Source organism: Chlamydotis macqueenii, chromosome 1, assembly GCF_036417535.1.
Source record: "Chlamydotis macqueenii isolate bChlMac1 chromosome 1, bChlMac1.mat, whole genome shotgun sequence".
NCBI classification, from domain to species: Eukaryota; Metazoa; Chordata; class Aves; order Otidiformes; family Otididae; genus Chlamydotis; species Chlamydotis macqueenii.
In genome coordinates, this window is record NC_141556.1 from 7,125,325 (window position 1) to 7,143,480 (window position 18,156).

At 38.5% G+C, this 18,156-nt stretch overlaps 1 protein-coding gene across 2 annotated transcripts in view; it reads left to right on the plus strand.

The window, feature by feature from the left end:
- The first annotated feature begins 24 nt into the window (after positions 1-24).
- Positions 25-18,156, plus strand: part of CDC123 (cell division cycle 123) — a 34,511-nt gene continuing 16,379 nt past the window's right edge. For both annotated transcript variants that reach the window (XM_086745077.1, XM_086745084.1), the window contains exons 1-8: positions 25-172; positions 1,174-1,245; positions 3,255-3,309; positions 4,109-4,141; positions 7,629-7,724; positions 8,453-8,559; positions 16,239-16,287; positions 17,963-18,038. In XM_086745077.1, coding sequence (XP_086601203.1) covers positions 99-172; positions 1,174-1,245; positions 3,255-3,309; positions 4,109-4,141; positions 7,629-7,724; positions 8,453-8,559; positions 16,239-16,287; positions 17,963-18,038 — 562 coding nt within the window. In that variant the 5' untranslated portion in view covers positions 25-98. The remainder of the gene's footprint in view (positions 173-1,173; positions 1,246-3,254; positions 3,310-4,108; positions 4,142-7,628; positions 7,725-8,452; positions 8,560-16,238; positions 16,288-17,962; positions 18,039-18,156) is intronic.

Sequence of the window (18,156 nt, forward strand, 5' to 3'; positions counted from 1 at the left end):
GCGGGGGAGGTTCCGGGCGGAGCGGAAGCTTCCGGGAGCGGCTGGGCGAAGCGGGCCGAGCCGGGCCGCACCGGACCGGGTTGGGTTGAGGGGGGAGGATGAAGAAGGAGCAGGTGGTGCATTGCCAGTTCTCCGTATGGTACCCGCTCTTCCGGGCCGTCACCATCCGCAGGTGAGGGGAACGGCGTGGGGCGGGGAGCGGCTGGGTCCTGGCGGTGTGGGGCTGGGCCGGGTGTGGGCCTAGGCCGGGAGAAGCGAGTGTGGGGGGCGTGGGGGAGCTGTGTGGGGCTGGGCTGGAAATGGGCTTGTGCTGGGGCAAGGTTGAGTGGAATGTGGGGAACCTGTGGGATGGAGGTGGGGAAGGCTTGATCAAACTGGAGTCCCAGGAGCTGAGGGCTCGTCCCTACACCCTGAGGAGGTGTTTTGGGCAGCCCGGGCACCCCTGTGCTCCCTGCTCTCCTGGGGGGACTCTGCGCTGAGCACCAGCATCAGCCACTCCACTGCTGTTCCCGCTTGGTTGCTTAAAAGAGACTGAGGCTGAAAGCACCCAAACCAAGTGGCTGACTTCATCTTTCTGTGTATTTCTGGAAGCTGCAGCAATTTCTGCAGTTTCTAAGGTGCTGCTGCAGGTCACGAGGTGGTTACAAGAACTACCAGTAACTCAGGAAAGTCAAGCTCGAGGTGGTTGCCCTGTTGGATCAAAAAGTGCTGACATCAGGCTTTTAGTAATGAAAGCATTTAATCTTTTATGGTTTTTAGTGTTTAGCATATGCGAATTTTTGGTAAGTTTAGTGAGAGTCCTGCATCTTTGGAGCATTTGAGTGGCATAGGCAAATTTTGGTTTGTATCTCAGAAGGTAAACCTTTAGTTTGAGCAGCATGTCTCCTTCTTACTGGCCAAGCTTTGAAGGAGTGGGGCATTTTTGTGCATTCCATCTAAAAATCTTTGCTTCTTTCTCCTCCCCTTCCCTGGAGGGAAAATGGGCATTGCTTTTTGGGAATGGGTGAGAGGGGAGAAAGATAAATGTTGTTTTTCATAGTGTTAGAGAGTAAAACATACTGTTATTGAGGTATGTTCTATTAAAAACCAAATTACTTTTATTCAGCTCTTGTTATTATTTTAACATGTACTATTAATAATAAATTATTAATGAAATTCTCGTGTTTCTTCCAGTGCTATACTTCCCCTACCAGACAATGTGAAAGAATATTTGCTGGATGATGGAACGCTTGTGGTTTCTGGAAGGTAAAGAGTGTTTCCCCCCCCCCACCTGCCAAGTATTAATGCTATTTTATATTCACAGCACTTTTTTGTATACACGTTATGTTTTGCACGGTGAGTTTTTGATGTTTGACCAATATGTCTGCAGTAAGCCTCGTGCTGTGTGAACATTTGAATGGGCCACCCGTTGCTGTTAGTAAAACTTGACTTGCTGGTGCCTAGTGCAGATCCTAAAATCCATGTGATACACTGGATTCTAGACCAAATAGGGGTAGATCTTTATTTTTCTCTCTGCCTTTCCGTGCAGAGTCTGTCAGTCTCTCGGGTTTCAGTGCACAGCCTGCTTGTGTGTGTTGGGTTACTTTGATATGGCTAGCTCCAGTTCGGCAGCCTGAGCTGTGCCACACCATTCACATGCCTGCAGCCTTATCCAGGGGTGAAGTGACATGACCTGAGTTTAATTTTCAATAAGATAAGCTATATATAAAATCTTAGTAATTACTGAGTTTGTGTAATCACTTGCATACATGTAATCCATGCATATGACAAGGCTGAATGTCCCGTATGTGTACCTCTGCCAAGATTTTGGATGGAGAAGAATGAGGTGGGTAGAGATGAGAAACAGTTGGTAAGAATCCAGGCCTTGTTCTTTCTTTCCTGCTTAGAATCTCACTGTATGGCTTCCTTGTGAAACAATTATTGCATGCATGCGTCTTGTTGATGATCAGACTCGGAAATCAGTCCACACTCCATCATTTCCTAACTGGTAGTCTGCTTCTCACAGAGCAACCAGTTAGGCTGTGAGTATAAGGGAGCTATGTCTAATTTCTCAGAAATCAATTTATATAGAATGGAAGCTGTTTAAACACCTTGTAAAGATGAAAGGTCTCTTTAATTGTGCAGCTTATTTAGCAGCAGCCATTTATTTTTTAGTCAGCCCTCAGAAAAGCTGAAACTGAGGGTTTGACTTCACAGCTGTAAAGTCAAACAATTTCTGCCATCTTTGATGAAATAATGGATAGCTGTATAATTGACTTATATTATATTTTTAAAGATGTTTCCAGTTTAAAATCTTTTTCAGAAACCAATTTTTCTCTGACTTGTACTTTCTTAGCTAGAAGTGAATGTGATCTTTTTGCAGTCAAGGCCAAGATTGCTTTTAATCTTCAGTGAACCGGTATCTGACCTCTAGATTTCAAAAACCGAGTTGACAGTTTAATCGCTATGGGAGTGCATTAAGGGACTGCAGAGACTTAGCTTGTTGAAGAGTTGACTTTTGGCAAGGGCATACATTTGAACTTACCCTGTTTGCTACACTGACTTGCTATGAATAAATCTTTTTTAAGAGCTTTGTCTTCTCCTTTAAGATCTTCATACTCAGTTATATTCGCTAAAGAACTTTGTAAGTCACCTGAAACTTCAAGGGAATACTTGCAATCAAGTACTTTCTCTCAGATGCGCTAATGGTTACCACAGCAGATCTCACCTGTGTGGAAAAAGGAACTTTTCAGGAAGAAGCTAATGACTATGTATCCACTTTCCCTAGGATCATCTTTTCTGTGCGCGTAGTGTGAGACTGTTTTCTTTTCAGAACCAGAAATTCACAGGTCAACATCTGAAACTCAAGTTTTCTAAATTTTTACTTGGAAAAGGAGTATGAAGGCAAAGCATACTATAAAACAAAACTTTAAACAAAAGCTCTTTAATTTGTACTTCTGTGAGAGTATAGTAGAGTTGGAAAAGAGTGATTGCTAGGGTGTTGAAAAGCTCTGGTTATGGCCTTTTCAGAGGAGGAGGGGATCTGCTAATGTGAAAGAAGCAAAGTGTTTTGGGTAGAGCCCAAGTATAATGCCAGGATATTCAGTCTTCAGTTTTGTGTACTGACTTGCTATGATTTTTCTCTGCCAGTGGTTTTGAGGCTTAATCTTCTTACAAAAACATTTTGAGATGGTAGATGCTGTGGAACTGCAATGCATATGGTCATGTCATACTCCAGTGGTTAATTTTTTTTTCCTGCTTATTTTTTGTTTCAGAGAAGATCCGCCAAGTCATGCTCAGGAGGGGAGTGACGATGCAGAGGAAGTACAGGTCAGTTACTTAATGTCTTAAGTCTCTTGGGAAAAATACCAATGTGTAACCTTTTCTGCATAATTTATAGGTGAGGAGAGTACTTCACAAAAATAATAATCATGTGGTGGTTGCCTTGAGAAACTTAAAAACATCCTTATCTGTGCTATGACCTCAGAGAAGGTTTAAAATGTTGTTGTGCTCTTTTCACAGAAGACTTATCTTTTTTGTTTCTTGATAATTGCATCTGTAATAATGAGTAGAGAATGTTGAAGGATGTTGAAATTGAACTTAATGCTGTTTCCTGGCCTGGAAAAGTAAAAGGGGGAGTATATTTGGAGGAGTTATTTCAAGAAACAATGAAACTTTCTGAGGCCATAATAGCTCAGAAGGGTATTCTAGAAGAAAAACGCTGGAAAGTGTTGTGTGAGGTGACAGAAGGTACCAAAAGGAGATGAAAAAGAAATATAAATGAAACTAATGGATCATGGGTCTAAGGATAGAAGTGCTGGAGCTGGAAACAAGCTTTAGACAGGGAAGACTCTCTTTGAGTTCTGAAATGTCCCAAGTTCGTGATATAAATTGCAACTGAAATGTATATATATCTTCTTTTATCCATACTTTAGAACAATTCTTCTGCTCAATATATAATATTTTTCCTGTCTTAATTTATAGCCATAATAATTGGAGGATGGTGATGTTATGCTACAGGAGCTACAGGGCAATGATTTGGTCTACACGTTGTACGAAGCCATATGGATTCTGATGTTCTCATAAATTACAGAAGATGTAACCTTTGATTTGTTCTTGTTTTTAACAGTGGTCGGATGATGAGAATACTACAACGCTTAAGGTAAGGTCCTGTAAAAGCCTAACATGTGGGTTTGTCAGCAGTATCCTTTCTGCAACCTTGTGGTATACACTTGTTGCTGTATTTAACATTTTTCAGACCATTGTAGATGGATGGCAGTGTAGATGGCTGTAAGCTTAAAAAAAAGTTTTGCGGGCTTAATTTTATTTAACTAAAAATAAAACGCTTTTCTTCATCCCCAACAGTCACACACTTGTTAGACTGTAGGAAATGAACTGAAGTATGGCTCTAAATATAGCTGCGTTTCATTCTCACCACTTTGAATATCTCCCAATTACTTAATCAGACTGGATGCAGAAGAAATAAAGCCCCTGCAGCTCGGTTTTCACAGCTCTTCTCTTACACCTTTGCCATGATTTCCTCCTAGGTACATTTCTTTCTGTCCTCTTCGTTTTTTTTCTTTTTCCCATCTTTATACTTTCTTTGCACTATGCCAGGCTTAGAATTAGGGTAATGATGGATATGAACCAGGCTTCCATGATATTTTTTTACATCTTTTTTGAAACTTGGTGTTGCCCTATCATTGTCAGAGTTCATATACTTGCCACTTGTCTGCCGTTGATACCATTACTTTGGTCCTTTTGGCTTCCTGATGTTCAACATCGCGTTGAATTTCTCGCGTTGGATTAGGTGCAACATGAACACAGCCCCTGCTTTGAGTTGACTAATACATGCCAAATTTGCATACACTAATAGCTTCGGTTCAAATATCTAAGCTTTGATAAAGTGGATGCCCTAGATTGTAAATTATTCAGAATTATTTGGAACAAGGATCTTGATATCCATCTTATCTTTTGCAAAGCTCGTGTTAATGTAGATAAAGAAATAATATCAGACTTCTGAATCAGGTTGCGTTACAGTGTACAACACAATAAGGAAATGCATAATCAAGAGGTACGATACCCATCAGAAGGGTATAGGCCAAGTGATTTCTGTTTAGCTAGGTAAGAAGTGTGTACTCTGTATGGATTGCAGCTTTACAGCTAATGTTTTACTGGGGCTGGCTGGGATGTAATTAACTTTCAGCTGTTGCTGAACAGTGCTTGCATGGCATCAAGGCTTTCTCTTTTCCCAGTCTGCCCCATGCCTCAGTGACTAGGCAGGGCAGGCAAGAGAAGGAGAGGGGACAGAGCCAGGACAGCTGACCCAAATTGTCTTAAGTCATATTCCATACCATATAACGTGATACTCAGCAATAAAAGCAGGAGTAGAGGAAGAAGATGAGTGTTTTGGCCTTCAAGGTGGCTCTTGTTCAGAGACTGGCAGGGCTTTGTCTTTTACCAAACCTAGAATTTTGAAAATGGTTAATAATGAACATGGTTTGTGCCCATGGCTAGTTCCTACAAAAATACACCTACATTTGGTCAAATAAAGAGATTCAAGTAGTAGAATTTCACAATGTGCTCCTTACCCTCTCACGAATTTGGTAGATATTTGCGCTGAAGACTCCATCTGTGGCAAATATATTTTCTCTACTTGAAAACTAGGGGCTGCTCTGAGGCCAGTGAGTGAATGGAAATAGTCTTCTATGCTTTTAGGTGTTGCCTGTTACCACTTTGACAGTGACGATGGGAGTGAAGAAAAAGCCTGTGTAGAATGTGGAAGAGTGCGGAGCTGCACATGGAGATACCGCAGGAGATGAGAATGGATCAAGCAGCGATGTGGAAGCTGAACAGGGAGACCCTAGGGAACATAATGTGTAAAGAATAGTGGGAGAGGCTGGAGGCTGCTGTTCTGCATTCACGGTCAGGCCAGGGCATTCATATTTCAGTAACGATAAATCCCAGGTTATAATTCTCTGTTGGTTTCTTGGCTCAGGGAGCAGTAAGATGGGCTGTGCTTGTGATTATTTAGATTTTGTGACCTGCCTGAGTAATCGGGTAGAACTTGTTTCCCTTGCCCCTTCTATATTCTGAAGAAGAATTATAACATAGGATTATAGAAAGTTCTGTGTTTAAAAAAAAAAAAGTGTATTAATATTGATGGTTGCAAAGTCAGGTATTCAGAATTTAGGAAATGTTAGAATGTAGCCTGTTTATGCAGTCTTAGGGCTATCTTCTTGTGTATATTTCTTTACTTGTGTTATTCAAATGACGTGATGGTAACGTTTCCCTGGGGAGGCTTAGTATGTGCTGGTATTAGATATATGGTATAACTCCTGACTGCTGTCAAAACAAGAGGAGATTGGATCAGAAGGCAGTTCATGAGGAGTTTTACTTACTGCAGGAATGATTTCTAGAATTAAATGAAGCTCTAAAAATAAAGTAAAATAAGAGAAGTGCTTTTTCAGTTTTTCAAGTGTAGTTTCGCGTAGAGACTAGGTAACGTACTAAGGGAAGATTCAGAACGTCTGAAGTTCAGTCTAGGTCACTGTGCTGAAATGTGAGAAGGTTTTTTTAGGTGTCTGCATTTGAGGGGGCTGCAGAAGGCAGATGCCAAAATGTATAAACTTTTTTTGATCACTTGTGTGGCTGTGAGGGCTTTGTGGTTTTAGAGACATCAGTTAGCTTTAGCCTAGAAGTGTCTTTGAGTTGAGTTTAAAAAGATTCGGACAGAAATAGTGTTCTTACATACTTTTTGCTATGAAAAATTTTTGACATATGCCTGAAATCCTTTCATGTTATTTTAAAGGTCAGCAATCTGTTTTTTTTCTATTGCACCACATTCAGAGTGGAGTTTAGAGCATCCTAAGGACTTTTTTTTTCCCCCCTACCTTAGTTTACAATATTGACAATGTTCTGTACAAGACAAGGTTTTGTAGTCCAACCCATACCTTTGCAGTGTGTCCTCTTACTCTGATGCAATATATTGTTAAGGAGCTACTTTAAGACCCAATTTAAGAGCTGATTAGTTAAAGTATTACTAACAGCACTTTGTAAAACTAAAGCTTAAATGAGGAGCCATCGCTGAAATTGCCTATGAATTATTTACTTTTGCTCTTTTACTATGCTCCTAAATGCAACTACAGAACTATTACAAAACAGAACTCATCTCTTTCTGCCTTTTAATACTTTGATGGAATGCTACAATATTTGCATTTTAGGTTTTTTTTTTAAAGATGCTTAATTCTAAACAAACTATTTGTGAAAGTTTGTTTATTTTTAAATCTTCTTGGATCTTATTTGTGTACAATAATCTACCATCAGGTATAAAACAACAGGTATATATTTAAGGTCTGTTTTTTTGACTTGCGTGTTTGCCAGCTGTTGCAGCTTTCATAATGAACATTATGAAGTTTTGAGTTTTCCCCTGAGATTAATGAAATCTTGCTAGTAATGAAGGTGAGAACTGAAAACATATTTTTCAGTTTTCTCTGTTTGATTCTTAAGCAATTTATTTCTATAAGTTTCCTGATTTTGGACACATTTATTCCTTCTATAATACATATCTCTAATGGTATTTGGAAGATGGCTACACTTCACTGTTAAATGTATTGAAATTAATATTTTTGTTCTTGTTCTTTGTTCAGGCACCAGAATTTCCTGAGTTCACAGCTAAAGTTCAAGAAGCGATAAGTTCCTTGGGTGGTAGTGTTTTTCCTAAACTTAACTGGAGCGCTCCAAGGGTAAGAGTGCTGACTCCCAAAACTTGTAACAGATATTATCATAAGGATTTTTTTGGTTTGTTTTATCTTATGCATTGGAGAGTAGAAGACACTTGTGGTTCTGATAAAGGAAGGAGTGATAGACAAGATATCAGTGAAGTATGATACAGTGGATTGTTCTGGTGGATTACAGCTAGATGTGCACTGTTTGGTGATGGTGATTGACGACAGCACTGTCTGTCTTACACCCTGTATCCTCGACACAGATGACAGTATGATGGTCAGACTCTTCTCATTTAGGATACGACTTGAAAACTTTGTCTGGGATAAAGCTCAAAGCACCTCCCACATTTTAAAAAAGCAATAAACCTCCCTCTGGTTATTTTTAGGTACTCTAGCTATACCTTAAGGATGAGTGCGCTCAGATGTTTTTGTGTTGTATTTTCAAGGGAAATTTGTGTTCAATCAACCATTCCAAGAAAGTGCCTGGAAGCAGTAAAGTAAAAACTTAATTTTTAAACAGATTTGCTCTGCTTTCAACAGAGTATTTGTAAGAAAAGCAGTAGTATTTTGTCTCTTGTAACAGCTAATGACGTTTTCCTCAAAATAGAAAAAGTAATTTTCTGCGTGGATTTCAAATGTTGTGTAATATTTAGACGGATCTGCAGCTTGCACTCCTTCCTGCTAGTAAAGGTGCATTTCTGGATAATCTCCTTTTTTTTTTTTTTTTTTTGTGTTTTTTTGTTTAGGATGCCTACTGGATTGCAATGAACAGCTCTCTGAAATGTAAAGCTCTCAGTGACATCTTCCTCCTCTTCAAGAGTTCAGACTTCATTACTCGTGACCTCACTCAGCCGTAAGTGGATTTCTAGCAGATAATCTTATTTATACTCTGTCAAAACAACCACCAAACCTCTGAGGCTAACTTTTCAGTTCTTTTGAAAGATCTTACTCTTTTCTGTACAGTAACGATAAATATCTGATACAAAAATACATATTCATGTTTAAAAGTTGTTCAGGTACAGTAATAAGTTAGTTGTTCTTTGAAGGTCCCCCCACCCCTTCCCTCCTTCTCCTTTGCCTCCCTCCACCATACAAAAAAAAAAAAAAATGCCAGATCCAATTTAATCCCAGAGAACTGTGGGGTAAATTATCTATATTTATATCTAACAATAACGTTACTTACTGTGAGTGAGTCTTTCTTAGTAAACCAGAACTTTTTACCTAGCTTCTGCCAACAAGAGAGGGGCAGCCTCTATTTAATTCTTATATTAATTCTCTTGATTTTAATATGCAAAGGAATTAAAAGCAAAACAGGAGGACTTTATATTGAAGTAGTACATGTGAAATGACACTGTGGACTAAGACTATTTTTATTCAATTGCTTTCCAGAGCAAGTGGTTTTTTAATCTTGGGAATTTTTGCCTTGTCACCCCTCTTGGCATTTACTTGTTGCTACCTACTTTATTGTTGCAACTTGTCATAGTAATGCAGCCTGACTTTACCACGTGCCTTTTAAATTTTAAAGCTGTTGAAGTTTGTGTGTGGCTGCCTGGAAGGTGCCCGAGACTTCTGCTGATGTATTCTTAGAGCTCCTTCTGAACCCAAGTTCCTGTAGCTCTTGAACAAATGCACTCCAAGAAGTGTGACTAGGGCTAATAGACAGATAAAATTACAAATACGATGTGCTTGGGGTTTATTTTATCTGCTCACATCAAGAGGGTACTTAATTGTATAGGAACAGTTTTCTCCTGTAGTACCTGCATCTGATTAATTTCACTCATTTCTAAAATACCACCTTTTTCTGAAAGAAAATAAAATTACTGGAATTTAATAATTTAATGTTCTTGTTACTGTTATTACTATTTCTCTCTCTCTCTCTCTCTTTTTTTTTTTTTTTTTTGGAAAAACAGAGTTTCAAAGAAAAAGGGCAATCCATTGCTTGGTATCTGAGATTGCTTTCCAGTAATTATTCAATGCTTATTTATATTACTACAGTATTTAGGAGACTCAATCAAATGCAGGGCCCTTGTTGTAGGTGCTTTATGAGGGTTACCAAGCTTAATGCTCCTGTATTAAGTCGCTTATGACCAGATAATTCTTATCTCATCTAAAACGTGAAACCGGTTGCATTAATGCTGTGCAACTGCCTTCTTTTTAACTTCTGCAACTCTAATGACACTCTCTTCTCCCAGTTTGTTGATACGTTAAACAAATGATAGGTAGCAACACCCTCATCCTTATCTGTACATTTATGGAGTGCTAGCAACGCTATCAGCCCAATTCTGATGCTAAGTTTCACGTTATGTCTAACCTACAACATTATGAGATTCAAAGGAAGAGACTGAGAAGGAAGGAAGATGATGTTGGAGTGAGAAGACAGTTTAAAAGTATGTTGGACTTGGGAAACAATTATAAGCATTGAGAATTCATGATTCTGGGATCAAAGAGAATGAAAGAGATGGGGGAGTTGAGAAATCTATAGTTCACATTTCAGAGGTGAGTGAATAGTGATTCTCAGAAAACTTTGGTGCCTTACCAAGAAGCTTTTTTTTCATGGTTTCCCCTAATTGGAGGCTAGGTGACTTGGCCAGGTGTCTTGAGGATGGTTTGCTGAAAGGGTAGAGCACTAAAATTTAGTGTGTCCTTTGTAATTGCTTTTAGGATTGAATCTTGTAGGTCCGAAAAGAACTGTACTTGTATCAAGCCCTTTGTGACTATTAAATAATACACTTTTTATATTCTACTATGCTTATGTATAAAGAGGTTCAACAAAAAGTACCCTGAGCTCCTTGGAGAATTCCTGTTTGATTAACCACGTTGTAATGAACTTGGGACACAATCAAGTGTGGTCACTCTGTGTATGTGTTTGTGCTTTTTGTTGATGCTGTTTGTATGGTAGAATGAGTTTGTTCAGCCACCTTCACCGAGACTGAAATCTCTGCGTTTTCTGTCAGGCTTTATCTCTCATCCGGTAAAGTTAGTGCCTCAGCTATTGGCCTTGCCCTCTGCAGACAGCGCTGATTTAATGGTAGAGGCAATGAATGCGTTCAAGCTCCTGTCTTGTGAGATTTCACAGCATGGGCGTTAACTTGAACCATCAGTAATTTCACCTTAGGTTCACACCAGACTAAGAGTGGTAGTGGCTGAGTAGCCTGTAGCAGGCTCCTATTGATTTTGCTGTGGGAGAATAACCTCCAGCAGAAAGACAACACCTCAAATTGCAGTAGTCCAATTCATTTAGACTCCTTTTCCAGTGTGATGAGACCACACACACCACCAGATAGCTCAGCACAGCTAGTGAGCGGTAAATAAGCCAACCTTGTGACATGATTGTGGGATCATCACCTAATCTAAAAGTTAAGGTGAAGTTTCATTTGAGAAGTGGTCTATTTATTCCCCTTCTATAAAGTCTAATATAATGTTGGTATAAATTTTTTTTTTTTTTGTCAGAACAGGCTTTGTTGTTTTGGTAAGCTAGAGTTACTATGGGTAGTGCAGCCTTGTGATTTCCATGAATTTGAATGGAAGTTGTACTTAGGACTAGGGGAACGTGTGTGATGTCTAAAATCACTTTGATCTCTATGTATCTTATATTTTATGAATATGTTGTACTTGATTAAAGTGCATATTATTGTCCAGTCTGTGCATGATGTTTCTAAACTACTAAGTTATTTGTACAAAATGTCCCCACTCAAATAGTGAAATTATTATTGTTGAATCAGAACAGTGGTCTTCCTTAATTGTACTGTTGATTAGCTGCCAGTTCCCTAGTCCTTAGCAAGCAGAAATTAAAAATGTAGCTGGTATAAGAACCTGAAGTGCTGAACAAATGAAAATGGGATACATAATGAGTCCAAATCGTTTAGAAGGGCTGCTCAGGGGGATGATAAATGCACTATATTTTTACTTCTTTAGTTAATACTCAATATGGTCTAAAAGTTTCTTGCTCTGCATAAGTAACAGCTGAAATGTTGTATTCCTTTTTTTGTTTTGTTTTCTGTTCAGTTGTATTAACTTAAAAATCCACTTCATGGGTCATAATATGGAAAAGACTTTGCCATGGCAATTTGAAGATCTATTTCTTAATCCAGTTTTGCCAGTGGTGTGGAACTTAGAGGCAAAGAAAGTGGTTTGCCTTTCCTTCCTCTCCCGTTTCCTATCTGCTTCTCTTGTATTGATCTGTACGTTATTAAGGTCAGGAAGCTGCCCTTGCTGTAATTCTCAACTGTTTCCACTTCTGAGAAAACTTCAGCTATGCAATACTTTAGTACAAACCATTAAAAAAATATGACCTTAATGCAAATATACTGAGCGTGACTAGATAAGCTTTGACTATTTAAAATGTTTGGTTTCTCTCATGATGTTGACACTTTGTTTGGTTGAAAAGTTCAGAAGAATGAGTTAACTTTCCTCCTTGTTAGTTTTGTATAAGTTAACAAAGACTTCAGAACGATGCACTCATTAATGTTGTCGATGTTGTTTCTGCTTCAAAGTAAGCATTGCATTTTACTTAGCTGAGTTCACAAAAAGCTTGTGGGTGGTGTGATACTTAACTGTTCAGATTTTAATGTAGGCTTTCAAAAACTTAGTGTTGTGGGTATGTGATTTTAAAAAAAAATCCCTTTATAATTGGAATTTCTGTTAAGTGATTAAAACTCCTCTTTCGAACAAAAATCCATTTAAAGCCTTGTTGACTGCATTGGTTTAGAACACAGTTTTCTTCCTTATTGTTGGAATCTGTGGACTACACTTTAAGACGTGATGAGACTAGTATAAATATTTGCCACAGCTCCTATGACATGGTAGTGCCCTTTCAGTGATAAGACAGCCTTGTTGTTATATCATACTCATTGATAACCCTGGCGGGATTTTGAATGCTGAAGTGTTCTTGTTTTTCCAGTTGTTTAACAATCACAACTGTAGAGGTGAAATAAGAAGTCCTGTAAGTTCAACCTTGTTGAAAAGCAACCTAATGCAGAGAACATCTTTTGCAGGGATTATGCTTTGACTTTTTACAGAGGGGCAGTATGAGTCACGTGCAAGAATGGCTGTTTTCTGATGTGCATTTAAGTGTTGTAAATTGACTCAGTATTTTATTGGACCAGCTGGTGCTATGGTCCTGTTACTTCCAGAAGTTCATTCCTGAAAACTTCTTGAGAAGCTAGTTAGGCAGGTGAAGTAAAGACTCTAAAAGTAGCCACTCAACCCTGCCTAAGCCCAGGAAACAGAGTGAAGGGACCACCTATGCCACATTTAGTAGGTAAGAAATATCTACTAGGTTAACAGAGCAGGTGAAACAGCTCCCACTGGCCAAGGAAAAGTTTGTTGCTTTTTTTTTTTTTTTCCTCCAATTTAGGTATTTGTAAGACAACTTGGTTAAAATGTAAGTGCCTGTCTCTGAGAACAATCGAGAAAGTCTGCTCTTGAGTGAAGTTTAGCCTGTCAGGCTCCTAAGCATATTGTTTAACTTTAAAACCTAGCAGATTCTTCAGTGCTTTTTGTTTTTAATCTAGTATTCTGACTACAAATTTGATACTAGACTTAATGCTTCTAAATATTGAATTACAAATTATAAATAAATTACAAAGTTTTTCTGAGATACGGAGGAGTAACAGCCTGTGTTCTCTGAACAGAACATAGGAGGCACTGTTGGCTCATAAAGATGATGCTTGGCGCTCAGGATACCTTTTTGCAAGAACAGTAGCTGTTGGTTTAGACTTCAGTATAACCTATTTCGAGGTAGACAGTTCCACATGAGAGGATGCAGAAAATTAGGCCTTTAATGATTGGTTTTTTTTTTTCCTTGAGGTTTTACTCATTCTGTTTTTCCTAGCAATTTACAGTGTAGTACAAGGTCCTCTTTTTCATGGTGCGTGAATTTCCTATTTCTTTTAGTCCTTAAAGTTCCAGCAAGGTTCAATATTCAATAAATAAAGATGCAGTTGAAAGGCTGTTAGAAATGTCTCCTTGATTTTTTTTTTTAATTAATATTTTAAAATACACTGTGATAGCAGAGGAACTGTCAGGTACAAAATAACTTTTACAATTCTTATTATAGTTGTAATAGTCTATTATCGGAATAATCTTGGTGGTTTTTAAATGAGTTCATGGCTGTCTTAGCAAGATAGGTACTGGGGGTCTTACAGGCCTTCTTAGCTTGCTTTTCGCAGTGTTAAAAACTGAACCACATGATGACTTAATGTGGTGACTCCTGCTGTCAAGTATATGCATTTGGGGAAGAACATACATCTGCTGCATGTAAAGAGACCTTGATCCTTCTGTTCTTGGCATCTAAGAATAAATCTGTAAAAAAGCAATTGACCACAGCACAAGGCCTATAAGGAGTACAGTTTAATTTCTTCACCCTTAGTAGTGTTCAAAATGACAATTTTCAAAGGCTTCAGAAAAGGGAGCCCAGATACCTCTCAGTTTTGGGTTCCTGAAGTCCTGATTTTTTTTTTTTTTTTTTTTTCAGGTACCTCCAAACCTAAATACGATGCAAGTTAAAGAAACCCCACCTAGCTTTCGTACTCTTATGATCAAAAGGCCATATGTGATAGACAAATTCAGATGGGTTTGGACGATTAATGCTACAAAAAGTTGGTAAAAAAATATGAAATTGCAACTATCTCAATTTGCCCAAAGTTTACCCTCCAAAAAGGGATGGTAGTAATGTCCTTTTGTTCACAAAAACTCGTGATGCTATTTAGAAGAAAAATGAGACTATAAAAACCTGAGTTTATTTTGTCTTTTGCTGCATTCTCCTGTTTTTTTCCTCATTTGTACTCAGTCCCGTGTCATTAAGGCTCAAGAAAAACATTACTGTGTCTTGCAGTGTTTTCTTCTATAGTCCTCATTTTGCCCTTTTGCTTGATTTGGCAGCAGTACCTTAGCAGTCAATGTGACTTGGGATGGCACCCAAGGATTTCATTTTCTGACTTACAAGGAAAAAGGAAGTATCTCTCCCCACATAGCTGTCACCCAAAATATGTGAGGGTTGAGCAGGGGATAATTTTCATTATTTGACTGCTGGAAAAGACTGCATGTTAGTGGAATGAAGCAGATTGCAGGTACATTGATCTCAGATGTGGAAGTCCATGAGAGGTAATAGAGGTCCTAGTGTGCAGGAACTGTAAAACTCCATGTGCTGGACATTAGCTGCCTTTTTATATATTGTTTTTGATTGATTTTGTGTGGGGGGAGTGTTTTATTGAGCATGGTAGGCATATATATGCTAGTATGGGAGGAATTTTGAGTCTAGCAAAACTGCAGGCTCTCGTGAGTTTGTTTCTATTGCCTTGACAGATCTTAAATTGTGGAGAATATAAACTGTAGCTGAAGGATGTTATCTGTTTACATAGACTTACAGATATATATGATCTGTTTGATTACAGTACTTTTGGAAAGCATGCCTACTATCACCCTTCTTTTCTGCGTGTAGTGGATATGAAAGTCTAAACTAAAACATGTGAAATTTATTTCTGCTGGCTGCGTACTGAATGAACTCTCAACAATAACTCTTCACTTCAAACTGAAGGCTGGGCAGCCATGTCTTAACAAACGCAATGCTTATATTAGAGATGTTAGACTTTTGTTTTGCTTAACTAAGTTCAGTGCCAAGGGGAGATCGTATAAATGTTGTCGTTTAAGACTTGCTCAGCAGTGACCCTTTACACAGTTCTGTGCATCCAAGTAGTTTGCTGCCAGTAAGGTCAGGGAGTACACTTGGAAGGAAAATGCGTGTTCTTTTGCTTATTCCCTTTGAAAGTTACAGGATTTATTGCAAGGTTTGCTGTAAAACGACAAAAAGGTGCGTAGACGTTGGCTTGGGTATAACTGCCCTCCATTCTTGATGGTTCCTAAAAGGTGACACACAAAGTCAGCTACTACCAAGGGACAAAACCTTGACATCTGCTTGCAGTTATGGAAGTAGTTTTGTTTATTCCCACTCTCAAGAGATTTGTAAGAGTATTTCTTAAGGCTCTTAATTTAGAATGATACCATGCTGTGGAATCAGAAGTGCTGAGTGGCACTGTTTTGCATCTCTTATTCATGGAAATGAACTGCTGTAAGGCATGATGATGTGTCTCTGTTGTGTGGTTTAGGAAGTTAAACATTAACAGTACCAGGGAAAACATGCTGCAATGAAACTAGATGAAATTGCTCAAGTTTATCTGATTCTTCGAAAATAATGCCAACATAACAATAAAGAGGAGAGGAGCAGCACCGTTGACTCAAACAGAAAAACCTCGACAGTTAATAAATACATTTTAGCCACATCCTTGTCCAGATCTAAGTGCTTCCAAATCACAGTAGATGAAAAGAGGTGAATTTTTTTTTCTCCCCCCACCCCTGCCCCCGATAATTATAAGAGGAGGTTTGTTATTGATGTATTGAATTTACTTGGTTTGTACATCTTGGACATAATATGACAGTAGTTTTTGTAATTCACAGTTTGCAGTTATTTTTCTCAATATGGCTGAGATCTTACACGTAAAAGCAGATTTTGATGCCTGTGCCTTACTTTGCCAGATTTATTCACTGTACCGATGATTCCCCCGATCCTTCCTTGGACTACGAGGTAGGACTCTTTGCATGATTTCTAGGTAATTTAAACGAATCGCTCACAGGCCAGGGGCCATTTGTGCTTGGGTATGTGCCCATAAAGTTTGTTTTGTTTGTTTTAATTGTGTTGCTTGGGCAATGTGGGGGAGTCTGGTTAAGCATTACAGGTCATAAGGAGTTCATTTAATTACAGATCAGATAAGCTAAAGTTCAGACTTTTGAAGCTTCCTTGCAATTTTCTCTCATGTCTGTTATGTTTTGCCAGGAAGGACAAGTTCAGTAGCTGAAAGTCATATATTCTTGATAGTATGCTGCTTGTGAATATCACAACTGAGGTTATTAAGAGAGAAGCTGGCTGTAGTGGCTGAGGACATCCTGAACTGATCTGTCATATCTTGTTTCATATGCTCGTTACCAGATTAAAACGTTTAGGGTAGAGATGTAGATATTAACAGTGCTTTAAACTGTTTGTGTGCTAGCTTTTATGCTAGCATCTGGTCATGCCTCTAGTAATTTTTATGTAAATATAGCATTTGACATCATCTTGTGGGCTTAAAGGGCTTTAGAAAAGTGAATGAACCCTGGGGTTTTTTTGTTTGTTTGTGTGGGGGTTTTTTTTTTGGTTGGTTTTTTTTTTTTTTTTTAAGGCACTATCTAATGTGCTTTAAAGATACAGGACATCTGAAAGTTGGCACCAAGAGTTTCATGTTTACACTGTAGTTAGGAATGTCATCTTTGATTACTGAGGTTTTTCTACTGTGACTGATGTGTGTTGGGAGTTTCCAGTATCCAGGAGCAGTAATTGAGGCCTTCAAAATAATGAATCTATCTGAATTCTTCAGATCAGGAAATGCAGAAACTTGAGAAGAGATCTGCTTTAATTACCAAGCAATCTGTCCTATTGACTATAATAGTTTGGTTACTATTTCTGTCCCGTGTCCTTATTTTAACTGGTTTGCGCCTTCAAAGGCGTCACAGAATTCTGCTTGGGTGTGTACCAGAATAGAGGTTGATTTGGTTAAATTTAATTCTGCTCATCAGCTCTTTTGACTATGGAGCAACTTTCTGCCAATTCCGTGACAGATTTGTTGTGTTATACAGCAAGGTTTTTCTGTGTTCCATGCTTTATCATTAATGCAACTTTGAAGTTGTTTCATAAATAATTTCACAGTTATAAATACTGTAGACAGTGGAAAAACATAAGATAACTAAGATGGGAAGGGGCCTCAGGAGGTCTCTAGTCCATTCTCATGTTCAAAGCAATGGGATGAAATTGGGTTGCTTGGTGTTTTGTCAAATCTAGTCTGAAAACCTCAGTGGATGGAGGCTGCACAGCCTCTGAGGGAGCTGTTCCAATGCTTGACAGTCCTCATGGTGAACCAGTTTCTTCTTAGGTCCAGTCTGAACCTTTCTACTTTAAACTAGGTTGGTCTAGATGGTCTTTAGAGGTGCCTTCCAAACAAAAGCATTCTGTGATTCTATGAAATTAATAGTAAGTCTTTGAAGTATTTGCTAACATTATAATATGAGCTGCAGGTTAAGATTGTTTTGTTTTCTTGTATCAGGAATAACTTCAGAGGTTATCTTATCATTGCAGCAAAACTGTAGATCTAGAAGGTAAACCCATTGATAAAAAAGTTACCTGCTACCTTTCTGGGACAATAATTTTGTCATATGTTTTTCCGCTATAGCTTGTTCTTCGCAAATGGTGTGAACTAATCCCTGGTGCAGAATTCAGATGCTTTGTCAAAGAAAACAAGCTTATAGGTAAGGATTTTCTTAAACATAAAACTATTAGGTGAAATTCTTAGGGAGTTTCTCTGATTCCTCGAATCTGAGCTAAATCTGAAGACAGTTCTTTCTTATCACACCTCATTTCTGGAGT